Here is a 12,776-nt window from a genome sequence, read left to right as displayed (position 1 = left end):
AAAGAGATGTGCAACTTCAAAAGAACACACACTTTTACTTACCTGCAAGTTGCTACAGGTTTCGGGAGTACCACTCCTGCAGTATAAACTGCCTGAAAAATGCCTTCCAAGTTCACTCTCCTGGTTATCTCCCGAATCAAGACCGGTGCTACTCGCTTAGATCGCAGTTTTTTATGGACACATAGAAAATTAATTTCTACCATTTTCTTCTCACTAAGAGTAATAAAGTTATAAATCACCTCTTAAAAAAACACAAAAGGTTGCATAGTGAAAGAGCTTAGTTTATACTCTTCATGCAGTTTTCAGGCCAAAAAACCCCAAATCTAAAGAAATTTCTAAAAATTGTGCTGCATACAAATACAAATAATACTTTCATTATTTAAAAAGCACTTCCATATTTTATCCTGATTTTCTGTCTCAGAGATTATGGCCTGGATTAATCCCTAGGCTACTTTGCTCCTAGAGGCAAGCTTGATGACAACTATAAGCAGTACAGTGAAATCAGAGCATCAAAATAGGGGTTTGGGAAAACTTGAGGAAAATTCTGTCTCTCTGTCCCAACAATTCCTTCATGAATATCTTGTTCCCATTATCTTGTCACATGATTATCACCGTGTCTTCAGTACAACAATTCTCCAACAACCAGAAACAGCTTTAAAATGTATATTTACTCCTACGAGAGACAAGAAAATAAATGTCAGGACCTACCTCTCATAAATCCTGATATGAGCAGGAATAGCGCTTATGAACCCTACCAGTTTTCTATTGGATGATACTCTGACTCCACAATGCCATTGTGGAAGCCAGCCTGGAGGCCTTAATGCCCTGGAATTAAATACAAAGGAGGAAATGTAAAGGATTGCCGTAAGATACAGAAGAGAACAGTAATGGTCTATGGAATGTGTTACTCACCACAAGAGAAAGTCTGGTGAATAGTCAAATCTAAACATATTATCATCATCTTCTACATAATTCTCGTTTAGCAACATGTATAACTCCTTTAGCTGAAAAGCATTAAGAGGAAAAGCACTAAGCACAGTATACTGAACAGAAATCTTTCCCATTATTCTCCACAGTACAGCAATTTTGGGGCATGCATCTGAAGCTCCAAAGCTCATATACAGCTTCTTCTGAATAGAATTGTCCCATTTTCTCAGCACTTTATGGAAACAGGTAATGTGTCCAAGTTTGACTGAACATAAGTCACAATTCTTAAGAAGCAAGGAAAACATTCCTTGTTGCATTTAAAGGATTATAAGCAGCCCTACTTACAACTTCAGCATTGCTCAGATCCAAAGTGTCCCATGTAAAACCCTGTGGTAAAGAATATGGCTCTAGACGGATGTTGTCCTTATCAGGTTCAATTGCACCATGAGACGTTATGACTTCACCTGATGCCGAAAGAGACAGAGGGACAAAAGAAAAGAGTGCAAAGTGAGAATTGCACAAAGGCTAGAAAGTGTTCTGAAAACTCATTGTTTCTCACATTTATGCGAAGATTTATTACACACATGTGAAGAGAAAGCATTAAAAACTAAGCTAAAGAGAAAGCATTAAAAACTAAGCTAAAGAGAAAGCATTAAAATAAAGCTCAAGTAAACTTTAGGTTGCTTGCATTATTTCCGTTTCCCCACTTCTTACCGACCTCACCCCCAAAATTGTTGAAGGTTGATTGTTGCATGAGTATAACACTGCAGAATTTGACTAGCCTGAAACCCAGTGGGTATTTACATTCAATACCCCCCATTCCTGATTTCTACTAGAGGAAGGTTTCCTGCTGAACATATCAACTGTCATTCTGAGCAGTCCCCTCATTAGCCTCCTATTAACTTATTTATGGATCCAAATTAAACTGGCAATTTCCAGTAATTCCCACCCCCCTGCAATTACAGACCCTCCTCCCATGTCATTCCTCAGGATATTATTTAGTTAGTTAATTTCTATTCTGGCCTATCTCACAAGTAGGCTCAGGGCAGAGTACAACAAATTTAATCAGATAACAGTAACAATAGGTAATTAACACATTTAGCAATTAAAACAATAAAAGCAATAAAACAATTTATATTCCAACACCCCCCCCCCCAAAAAAAAGTAGGACCTCATGGAGATCAGTAAGCTGAAATTGGAGTGGGGAGGCCAGAAAAGTTATCTCCTGCTGATGAAAAATTTATCCAGGATCCAGCACTTCATTTTAAAAATACACTGTTAATAACAGAGACATATTACTTCTCAGTGTTATTTTTATTTTACAGTTCAAAGATCTAACTTCTTTCATTTGCTTTTCCATTATGAAACATACCAGCTGTACTCAAGCAAAGAAAAAAGAAAGGGAGAAAATCTGAAATGGACTACTTCAGGTAATTCTATGTATATTTCTAAATGTTTTGCCCACATTTACATTAACTCAGTAAAATACTTCAGGCATAAGTTCCATGCTATTCCAACCCTTTTTACATGTCAAATAACACTAACAGGAACAATGATTTCTTGCAAAATGTCAATTGTTATAGCATAAATTGTAAACTTCTTGGGATGTGGAGTTGTCATGCTTGTTTATTTTTCTCTTTAAAGTGCAATGTACATCAATAACATTCTAATTCTATTAAATGACTTCTAGTCTACTATTTAATTCAGTCATTCTAAAAGCTTATGAAAACTACCTAGAAATGTTCACTGTTTCAAATGAAGTATATTAATTTGAAACAGTTAGTGAACAATTCTAGGTAGTTTCCCCTAGCTTTCTCTTTAAAACAGCTTTCATATCTGGGCCCAGTTATTATGAACTTACTAAGCTTGGGTACTGGCTGTGTATCCCAAAACTGGTATTTACGTTTGGTCGCCTCATCAATGTTCTTTGCTGGCCCTTGGCATGCAGACAGTAACTCCATGGCTCTCTGAATATCTTGCAGCTTCTGCATTGGAATGGCCGGGTTCTGCAGAGATAGATGGGATGATAAAGAGAAACATATTGGTTATGAACATAAGTATGCTTCTCCTGTTTCAACCATGTCTTATTTTTTGCGGTCACACATTTACCAGACCTGAACATTAAAGGTACCATTTAGGAGTCCGTTATATTTCTATCCATTATCAGCCCCAAGAATTACCACCCCACCCCACTGACAAAATTAGCTTTAAAAAGAGAGAGTTAAGGGCAATATTTTTGCTTTACGTTTCAAACAGATCATTAGAAATTTATTTCTGACAACAGAAGGAAGGCAGCTGCTAAGTACTGGCCATCTTATTTCAAATTAATATTTATTATATATTTCATTTAACTTCTATGCCACCCTTCCCCACAGAACAAGCTCAGGGCTGTGTGTTATCAAGAAACATGAAAAGAATAAAACATTAAAACAATCTAAAATACCAAACTATAAAATCCTGATATCTACATGGTGCCACAATACAGAATCTATGATCCCCAATTAACATTATGGGGGGTGAGGAAGCAGCAAAAGCAACTAATAGACTGTTTACTGTTAGGAACCATTGCTATCCTCAACCATATGCTTGGCATAATATGTCTCTCTACCTTGCAGAATTGTAACAAGTCCCACAGGGTCCTGATGTTAATATGTAGAAAGTTCCATCAAGATGGAGACAGGACTGAAAAGGCCCTGGCTCTGGTTGAAGACAGCCGGATGCTCTTTGGGCTAGGAACTTCCAGTAGGTGTTGGTCTCCTGAGCACAATGCTCTCCGGGGAACATACTGAGAGATGCGGTCCTGCAAGTACGTTGGTCCTGACCATTTAGGGCTTTGAAGGTCAGAACCAAAACTTTGAACCTGACCCGGTACTCAACCTAGAGCCAGTGCAGTTGGCGAAGCACAGGTTGTATGTGTCCTCATAAGAACCCAAACTGCTGTGTTCTGGACAAGCTGTAACTTCCGAATCAACCTCAAGGGCAGCCCTGTGTGACAGTAAGCACGCCTAGTGGTGACCATTGTATAGGTTACTGTGGCTAGGTTGGGGTGAGACAAGTAGGGAGCCAGTTGCCTGACCTGGCACAATTGGAAAAATGGTCTGGCAATGTTAATGACCTAGGCTGCCATTGATAAAGAGGCATCCAGAAACACATCCAGGTTCTTGACTGCCTGCCCTGGTGTTAAAGGCGCGCATGTCAGGAGTTGGGAGCTGGCACCTCAAACCTGTACTTCTCCCACCCAGCCAAAGAACCAAATATTATGGATAGATTTCCTCCTCCCCTATCATACCTTTTTTATTTAAAAAACCCTGCTTTTATCAAGTGTCTATTTTTTTAAAGCTCAAAACCAGTTTTTTTGCATCTAAACCTGCCCTGAATGCAATATTTGCAATACAAATTTCACAGTACAGAGTATAATGTACATATACAGGAACAGAGAGAGCCTTTTCTCCTCCAGCTACTTAAACTGAATAAAGTTCAAATGGCAAACAGAGCAAGTGTGAAAACAAACTCTGTTAAAGTGACTGAATCTGCAGTCTTACACTGCATGTAGTAATGTTGAGCCATATGCGAAAACACAGCTTGGTTAAACTGGATTTATTCTATAAAAGGCTTTGAGGCAGGACAAAAACATTATCATATTCAGCAGCATCCAGGCACTGAGGGGAGAGGTGTTTTACCACCCCCCCTAAAAAAAACCAACCCAACCCTATACCAGACTGGTTATGCAAGTGGATAGGAGAGGGACACTTATTAGGAAGGAACAAAGTGAAATTATAGCTCAATTTAGCCTATGAGTTTAACAGGGGACCAGAGCTGAGAATGATTTCAGAGTGAAGCCCACAGAGCATTAATCTGCAGGTGGCAGAAATGGGGCCTAAGGTTTATTCAGGTCTTTATTTATGATTACTCCCAGGAAAATGTCCTTGCACCACCACTCTCCAGTCTCAAATGCAGGTGAAAACGGTATAGCTGGGCACACAATATTCCACACTGTTTGTATTTCTTTGGACAAGCTTACCACATCACTAGTACTTTATAGAACTACAATCATGACCCCTTTCTCTCGGGCAACAATCTGGATGACTGGAACAATTGGGCCTACCACCTGGTATCCAAGTAGCTGAAGAGTTCTGGAACCTCCTTCTGTGTTCTTGAAAATATCAAGTAGCAGTGAGACAACGAGAGGACTGCAGCTGGCAGTCTTTCATAAGAGAAAGGATGGTCAAGTCTGGCGCTATCACTCAGGCAGACATGAGTGCTGCCATCTCTCCATTAAACACTTTTTGGGGAAACAATAATATGACTAAGTCTAGAAGAAATATAGTGGCTATTCTATTACTAGCAGTTAAAATTGTGATAGCTCAATGCTGGGGGGTGGGGGGAATTGTTCCTACGGTTTGGAAATGGTTCTTTAAAGTTTGGGATCTTCTTGTGTCAGATAAAATAGTGACCCAGATATTAATAGCTGATAATCCATTGTAAATAAATCTGATTTTGAGGAGAAATGGTTTCCCTTTTTCCAATACATTGCCTCTCATAATACAGTATTTAGACTTTATTTTCTATTGATTTGCATTTTCTGGACTGAATTGGTATACTATTATTTAATTCTATCTATGATTTGTTTCTAATTCTGTAATTCTGCTCCATAAAATTCTATAATTCTAATTCTGCTCCATTCTTGCTTATTTTGTTATTTTGTATATGTGCTGTTTATTTGTATTGTTTTGAAATTTTGATTAAAATTTTTGAATGAAAAAAAAAAACCACTTGGAAAACACAGGTAGAGTGGGATCAGATCACACCAATGACGAAATCACTAATACATTAAGTTCTCCATCACTCCCCCGCCCCCCCAAGCTGGCTCATAAATTTTGGAAAAGGAAGCCACATCCTGTACAACTCAACTGTATTTCAAAAGAAGCCAACAGAGAAGGAAACAACATATCTTACTCCTGAAATTTCCCCTCCAACTGGATTGCTTCTTTGAAGTGCATGTGAACACAGCATGCAGAGCAAAATTTAATTTCATGGGCCATATACAAGGAACAGGTTGGCACAGAGCAAAACAAACGTTTCTGGTAAGGGGCACAATGACCTTGGATTAGTTGCCATCAAGTCTCTGAGAGAATGAGTGGGCTGTGCTTTTTATACTCCTGAATATAATACATCATTGTAGTATTTAAAAACAGTGTTCTGGGGAAATATAACCTTGCTTCCACAGTTGCAATACATTCCCATGTAAGGCCACCGTATTTCTGTATCACAGCAATAACCAGCAAGGTGGGGTTAGAAAATACCAGATGCAGCATCACATAGAGGAACCTGATGCTGGTGCCCAGTGTTACAGGAATAAGGACTAGTCTGCTTAGATGACTGCTCTACTCTCCCCAACCTATGCTTGTATCAGGAGCTCAAACACCAGTTTCTAAGTAGTACACCTGCAACATTAAGGACAGGTACCGATCCAATCAAACTCAGCAACAGCTCCTACCTGAGCAAGACAGAGCCTGTGGCTCCATTCTAACACAAGACTGAAGCAGTTATTTACAGAGATGACTTGGGATGCACTGCCAGCTGCCTTCCCACTGAGCCACCTACACGGATGGCTCACTGAATTTGCAACCCGCTCTCCCTTTCAGTGTGACGAAGAGCTAAAATCAAAACTGTCTAGCTGGCTGACTTATCCTTACTTTATTTTAAACTTTTTTGTCAAAAAGTGTTTCACTTTTTTAAAAATAGCCCAGCAAAGTAAAAGTTAAATAGCACAGAACAGCAACACAGAATTATCCAAAATGATAGTAATAAAAATACTGCCTCCTTCAGCAACAGAAACTGTAATGTTTAAGTGGTTTGCTGGGGACCACCTTTCTTTCTCACCTTGTATCAAACTTTAAGAAAGAGTACACAACTGGCATAGGATGGGTTTTGTATGTACTGTTGTCATTTTAACACAGCCCAAGACCAGGCTCACATTTGAATGACTGCTACTCAGTCTATCATACTAAGGGCCAGGAATCTGACCTGCTATGTGTTCAGACACAGAAGTCTTTTCCCGTAATAACTCATGTGAATGTGGGAACCAGAAACTACACACATTACAACTGCTGCAAGTGGTGATTGTAAACGGAAGGGGAAGATTATTCTTGGCTGGCCAGTCATGCACATGTACGGTTCTAAAGGATCCAGGCACAACTCGCAGCAGTTTATGCAAGTTATGAAAATCCCCTTCCTGAATGGGAAGAGAACCTGGTGAATCCCTTGTCCCTCCACCACCTTAGGTGAATGATCTGGTAAGCACATGAGGGGGACAACTACAGCAAGTCAGACAAAGAGATCCAATTTTCAAAGGTTTATTGCTAAACACACACACACAAGCATATGCGGACATAAGAAAAAAAACACCAAAGGACACGAAAACAAAAATATCATTTCTGGCTAACTCAGACTTCTAAGGATTCTCTGGTAGCTACAGGCTGGGGTTAAAGCTTTTATAGCTGGATGCTGACAATCTTGGCCCTTACTGAACCATATCTCAGAAAGTTGAAGGCTTATATGAATGTTCCCTCTGAAAAGGCGAATTATTTTCCTATGATCACATGGATTTTGCACACAGAGCTTTCAGGGTAGTGTGGACGGGAGAATGTTTCACCACTGTGAAACTGGGCAGGAGGACACTTCACCTTCCTCGGGGGCAGATATGAAGTGCTATGTGTCGTATTAGATCGGGGTAGTCAAACTGGCTTGGAGCCATATGTGGCTTTCACACATATTGTATGGCTCTCAAAGCCCCAACCACCCTATTGGCTGGCTTGGAGAAGGCATTTGCCTCTTTAAATAATTTCTTCAAGCCAAGACAGTCAGTGGCTTGGAGAATGCATTTAAAGTTGTTTTCTTTCCATCTCTCCCTCCCTCCCACCATCTATTTGCCTTCCTTCTGGCTCTCAAATATCTGATGTTTGTGTCTCGCAGCTCTCAAACATCTGACATTTATTCTATGTGGCTCTTATGTTAAGCAAGTTTGTCCAACCCTGTCCTAGATGCTTATGTGACCACCTGAATTACGGACATTTTTGACTGAGCTTGGACCCCACATAAAACCTGACCTCGTTTCCTCTAAACAGGGGTGTATTTATGGCATTGTCAACACTGAGGTTGTGCCAAAACAGACTTCACTTCTTTCACATGGCTACTTAGCCATGAAAGTAAATAATATTATTTGCCCAACTCCATGGTCATCTGAAGGAGTATGGTCCCCAAAATTTTTTCCTCTGACTCTCAACAAAGGATAAGGAAGGGTTGAGAGTAACTTGTAACATCTGGATCAGCTGTTGAAAGTCAGGGAAGAAAATTCTGAGGACCATGCTCCTTTGGGTGACCATGGAGTCAGATTAGTAATGTGATTTAATTTCATGAGATGTTTGAGTCTAGATGGTGCAAAGGAGGTCCAGAGGAAATTATTGTCTAAGGACCCATAGTGAATTTTGGCAGTCTTAAAACAGAATGAGTGTTAGGTCTGATTCTAAAAAGCCATCAGCTGAGAATGCATACAAATATGAGGAACAATCATTGCAACACATCAAATAGGTCTGAACGAGTTTACTGCATCCACAGAAGGGTAATGATAAGGATTAGGCTGCATCAGAGATGAGGTTTCACTGACACTAGTATGAAAAGCATAGGGCAGCAGCCACCAAGGGAACGAAAAGGGAAACTGTACACTGGCAACCTAAACCCCTTTGCTCAGAAGCAGGGCTCAGAGATTTCAGTGGAACTTTCCAAAATAAATGAGTGTAGGATTACCGCCTTTAGTATAAAACTGGGGCAAGAGGAGAGGTTGATGTATACAATTTACTTCAATATATCAAAATTTATGAAAAGCTGCAACTGCTTGTAAAAAGGAATAAAAATAACTTCCAGGTGCTATATAAAACACAATGGGTCACAAGCAGACTAGAGTTTTGCTGACATGCAAAGTAGGGCTTGGGCTTCGTGATGAACAGAAAGCCAACAAGTCCTTTCTGTGTAGGCAGGCCTGCAACGTATAATTATTTCTATAGCATTGCTGCAAAGAGCTTGAACAATCCATATTTGTCATCCTCACAACAGTCTTGTGGGGGGTAAGCCAAAAGGAAATACAATGGAAGAGCTCTGCAAAGTGCTCACAGCACAGCTTAGAAATAAAGGTAGCTTTGGCCTTTGCCAGATATATCACAGCACACTTAGTAAAGCCCACAGGACAGAATGATGGCTTATGTTCTGCTGCTTCTAAAAAGGTAAAGGTAGTCCCCTGTGCAAGCACCAGTAGTTTCTGACTCTGGGGTGACATCGCATCATGATGTTTTCACAGCAGACTTTTTTTACAGGGTGGTTTGCCATTGCCTTCCTCAGTCATCTACCCTTTCCCCCCAGCAGGCTGGGTACTCATTTTACCGACCTTGGAAGGATAGAAGGCTGAGTCAACCTTGAGCCGGCTACGGCTACCTGAACCCAGCTTCTGCTGGGATTGAACTCAGGTCATGAGCAGAGAGCTCAGACTGCAGTACTGCAGCTTTACCACTCTGCGCCATGGGGCTGCTTCTGCTCAGGTTCTTATCTTGAAGGTTCTTGTCCTGCATTGTATTTCGTTTTCCAAAGGTCCATTAAACTGGACCTTGAAAAGCAGAAACAAGAGACAACCGTCACAGCTTGGCATTCTTCAGGGATGAGCCACCAGTTGCCATTTTAAAAACTTAATGAAGAAAACCCAAATTTTCTTAAGAGGAACTGGAACAGTAAGATGAACTGACAGATTTAAGAGACTTCCATGGTACACAGATATTTTCCCCCATAGGCCAACTTCTCCCTCAGCATTATGACAGTACTAGCCCACACTGACAAAACTTGAGGGGTGGGTGACCTTGAGCCCATCACACTCACTCAGTCTAACCTACCTTAAAAAGATTATGTGGATATAATGGAGGAAAGAAGAACCACATATACCACTTGAGTTCCTCTGTGGAAGGGTGAGATATAAACGGGAAAGCCTTCATTCAGTACTACTAAGCCTGGAAATTGTACAGACTTAATAGGAGACTCCTGGCAGCAGAAGGGCTATTGTTTTCATAATCCCTAATTTCATTTCTGTTAGTTGCAAAGGTATGAAAACCAGTGGGTGTTCATCACCAAAATGGAAAGACTGCTGCTGCTGCAGTGCTAACCTCATACCTAAGGACCAGCTTCGGCTTTTATAGGACACAGCTTAAAGTGCTATAAAACAAGTGGTGAAAGCTTATTTTGCAGCATGTATTGCAAAAAATCAATGTGCACATTGTAAGCCAAAAAGGGGCCTAGAACACTATGATGCCAGTGAGACCCTCACCCCAGAGAACTCCCCTTTGTTCTGTGGTTTGATCCCCTTCTGCATATGTGTATACTTGAGAGTGGACCAGAAAGGATAGAAGTTTGAATTCAAGTGATATCAAGAAGTAGGAGTCAAGCCAAGGAGGAAAGGAATGCAGGGCTGCTCCTATCAGTCTTATGCATAAAGCCTAGGAGGGAGTCAATTGAGGGCCATGTTCCCTTAGGACCCCAGAGCTTCCTCTAATCTGATCAAAACCAGTGACTTAGATTTCCACAACAATAAGAAATGGGCCAATCTCAGCAATCCATTTCTTACATACATGACCGGGCAGGAAGATTCCAGCCCTTTCCCAATGATGGCAAGTACCGGCCCATAGATGCAAACATTTCTGACATACAGATCTCCCCAAGGGAACAGTTTTGACACTCCGAATTCAAAAAGGGAAAACTCCCTTCCACAACAGGCAAAGGTTTCACATACCTATACCGCCCCCCCCCCCCAGATTACAGGGGGACACTTGTGCACATTCCCGCCCTGACACGTATATTCTGATTAGAGCAACTCCTTCTAAGTTTCTAAAAAGCTACCATAGCTTTACAGCCTTAATTTACCAGCAGCTTACAACACTCTTAGTAACAAACTGGAGTCTGTACACTTGCCCATTAAATGAGCAAGCTGTGGCCCTTTTCAAACTGCTTTCATGTTCTGTTTTCGTAACTGGTTGCTAATGGATTTTTTCTGTCATTTCAGACATTCAGTCATTTTAGTAACTGGCTGCTAGCAGAATTTATTTACCTGTTTATACAAACCTGCTTGCATCAGGTTAGCAAAGTGTGGTTTGAGAGAAACTTTTTTTTACTATTTTCATCCCCTTTGAATTGCTGAATGTCCATAGTGCTTCCTACAATGCCACTTTTTTCATGCCCCTTTTCACCATACGATCTTCCTCAGACTTTTTTTAACATTCTAAGGTGAGTGCTACAGTAAGCCACTATAGCACTGAAGTGCTCATCTTAGAACATTAAACAAGTCCAAGAAAGATCACACACCAAAAAAAAAGGTCAGTGGGGAGCAGCACTGTTTGAAACGACCACAGTGCTTCAGAGACAGCTCATTAATGGAAGGAAATTTGCTGTATGAAGCCCCCGTCCCTGTACTGCTTTACTTGAAATCAGGCCAACAACAAATAACATCCGGTTTAGAACAGTAATGTGAAAAGAGCATGCATCAATAACATTAGAATTTGTGACTAGAAACAAACAACAGCAGCCATTAGCTGTCACCAAGTAACTAGTCTAACTTGCTAATAGAAGGTTGGATCCCATGATTGTGGATGCAAGACTGCAAATAATTCATGTGCTCCCTTTCTCCAGCAGTCCTTTCCAATCCCAAGAAAATCCATTCCCAGTGTTAAAGGATCCATGCAGTGTAATAGCCATGTAGGTCAGCAGAGTGTAGCAGGCCAGGGAAAAGGGCAAAATTGTCCTCTCTTTCTTTGGCAGCCCCACATTAACAGAAGATACAGAAAGGGTAACTTTGTCCCTGTCTCCTCCCCCTAGTTCCACTTCAACCTTCCAATTCACAAGGCAACTAAACCACAAACGAGTAGCCCCATGGCGCAGAGTGGTAAGCTGAAGTACTGCTCATGACCAGCGGAAGCTGGGTTCAGGTAGCCGGCTCAAGGTTAACTCAGCCTTCCATGGTTGGTAAAATGAGTACCCAGCTTGCTGGGGGGTAAAGCATAGATGACTGGGGAAGGCAATGGCAAACCACCTTGTAAAAAAGTTTGCCATGAAAACGTTGTGATGTGACATCACCCCAGAGTCAGAAGCGACTGGTGCTTGCACAGGGGACTACCTTTTTTTTTTTATTAAACCCCATGGGATCCACAACCCTAGGAAGAAACTTTTCTTCATCAGGAAAGGACTGCGGGGTGGGAGGAGGAACGGGAAAAATCCACAGCTGTCAGTGCCTTCTGTTGACAAGATTGTGATATCTATCCTGAAGACCTAATGTTGACAGGTAAATCAAATTAAGAGTATCAGTATTCCACATGGATTTGCCACATGGAAATGGACAGCTGCCCCCATGTCCAAGCCAGACAAGGGTATGACATTCACATACCTGCATACATACTAGGTTAAATCTGGATGCAGCTACTCAAACTACAAACCCAGTACAAAATGCATATTTATTTCAAGGCCTTGAAATACAATTTTTATCATTCTGATATAATCTTACTAGTTTCTTTTTCCAACAAAGGAAATAATTACTGAGGTTTATTACAAAACCACATTTAAAAACCTATCCACATGGATATAATTCTGAACAAAATGGGACAATATATATTAAATATTATTAAGACAGTTTACAGAATAACAACAAAAGCAGTTAAAAACATTTTGAACTATCCCAAAAGTATCATAAGATTTAATGCACTGCTATTGAGCAGTTCAACAAAACGAGAATACACCAGATCTATAAAGTTAATTTGGTGATGCAA

At 40.6% G+C, this 12,776-nt stretch overlaps 1 protein-coding gene across 1 annotated transcript in view; it reads right to left on the bottom strand.

Annotated features, from left to right (window-relative positions):
• The window catches only part of NMT2 (N-myristoyltransferase 2), a 41,891-nt gene that overhangs the window by 10,247 nt on the left and 18,868 nt on the right, over positions 1-12,776 (bottom strand). The window contains exons 3-7 of the mRNA XM_060248437.1: positions 2,789-2,933; positions 1,273-1,391; positions 913-1,004; positions 709-825; positions 43-213 (exon numbers count right to left, since the gene is read on the bottom strand). Of these exons, the coding sequence (XP_060104420.1) occupies positions 43-213; positions 709-825; positions 913-1,004; positions 1,273-1,391; positions 2,789-2,933 (644 nt within the window). The remainder of the gene's footprint in view (positions 1-42; positions 214-708; positions 826-912; positions 1,005-1,272; positions 1,392-2,788; positions 2,934-12,776) is intronic.

This window comes from Heteronotia binoei, chromosome 10 (assembly GCF_032191835.1).
Source record: "Heteronotia binoei isolate CCM8104 ecotype False Entrance Well chromosome 10, APGP_CSIRO_Hbin_v1, whole genome shotgun sequence".
Taxonomy (NCBI): Eukaryota; Metazoa; Chordata; class Lepidosauria; order Squamata; family Gekkonidae; genus Heteronotia; species Heteronotia binoei.
This window is presented reverse-complemented; position numbering and strand designations above follow the sequence as displayed.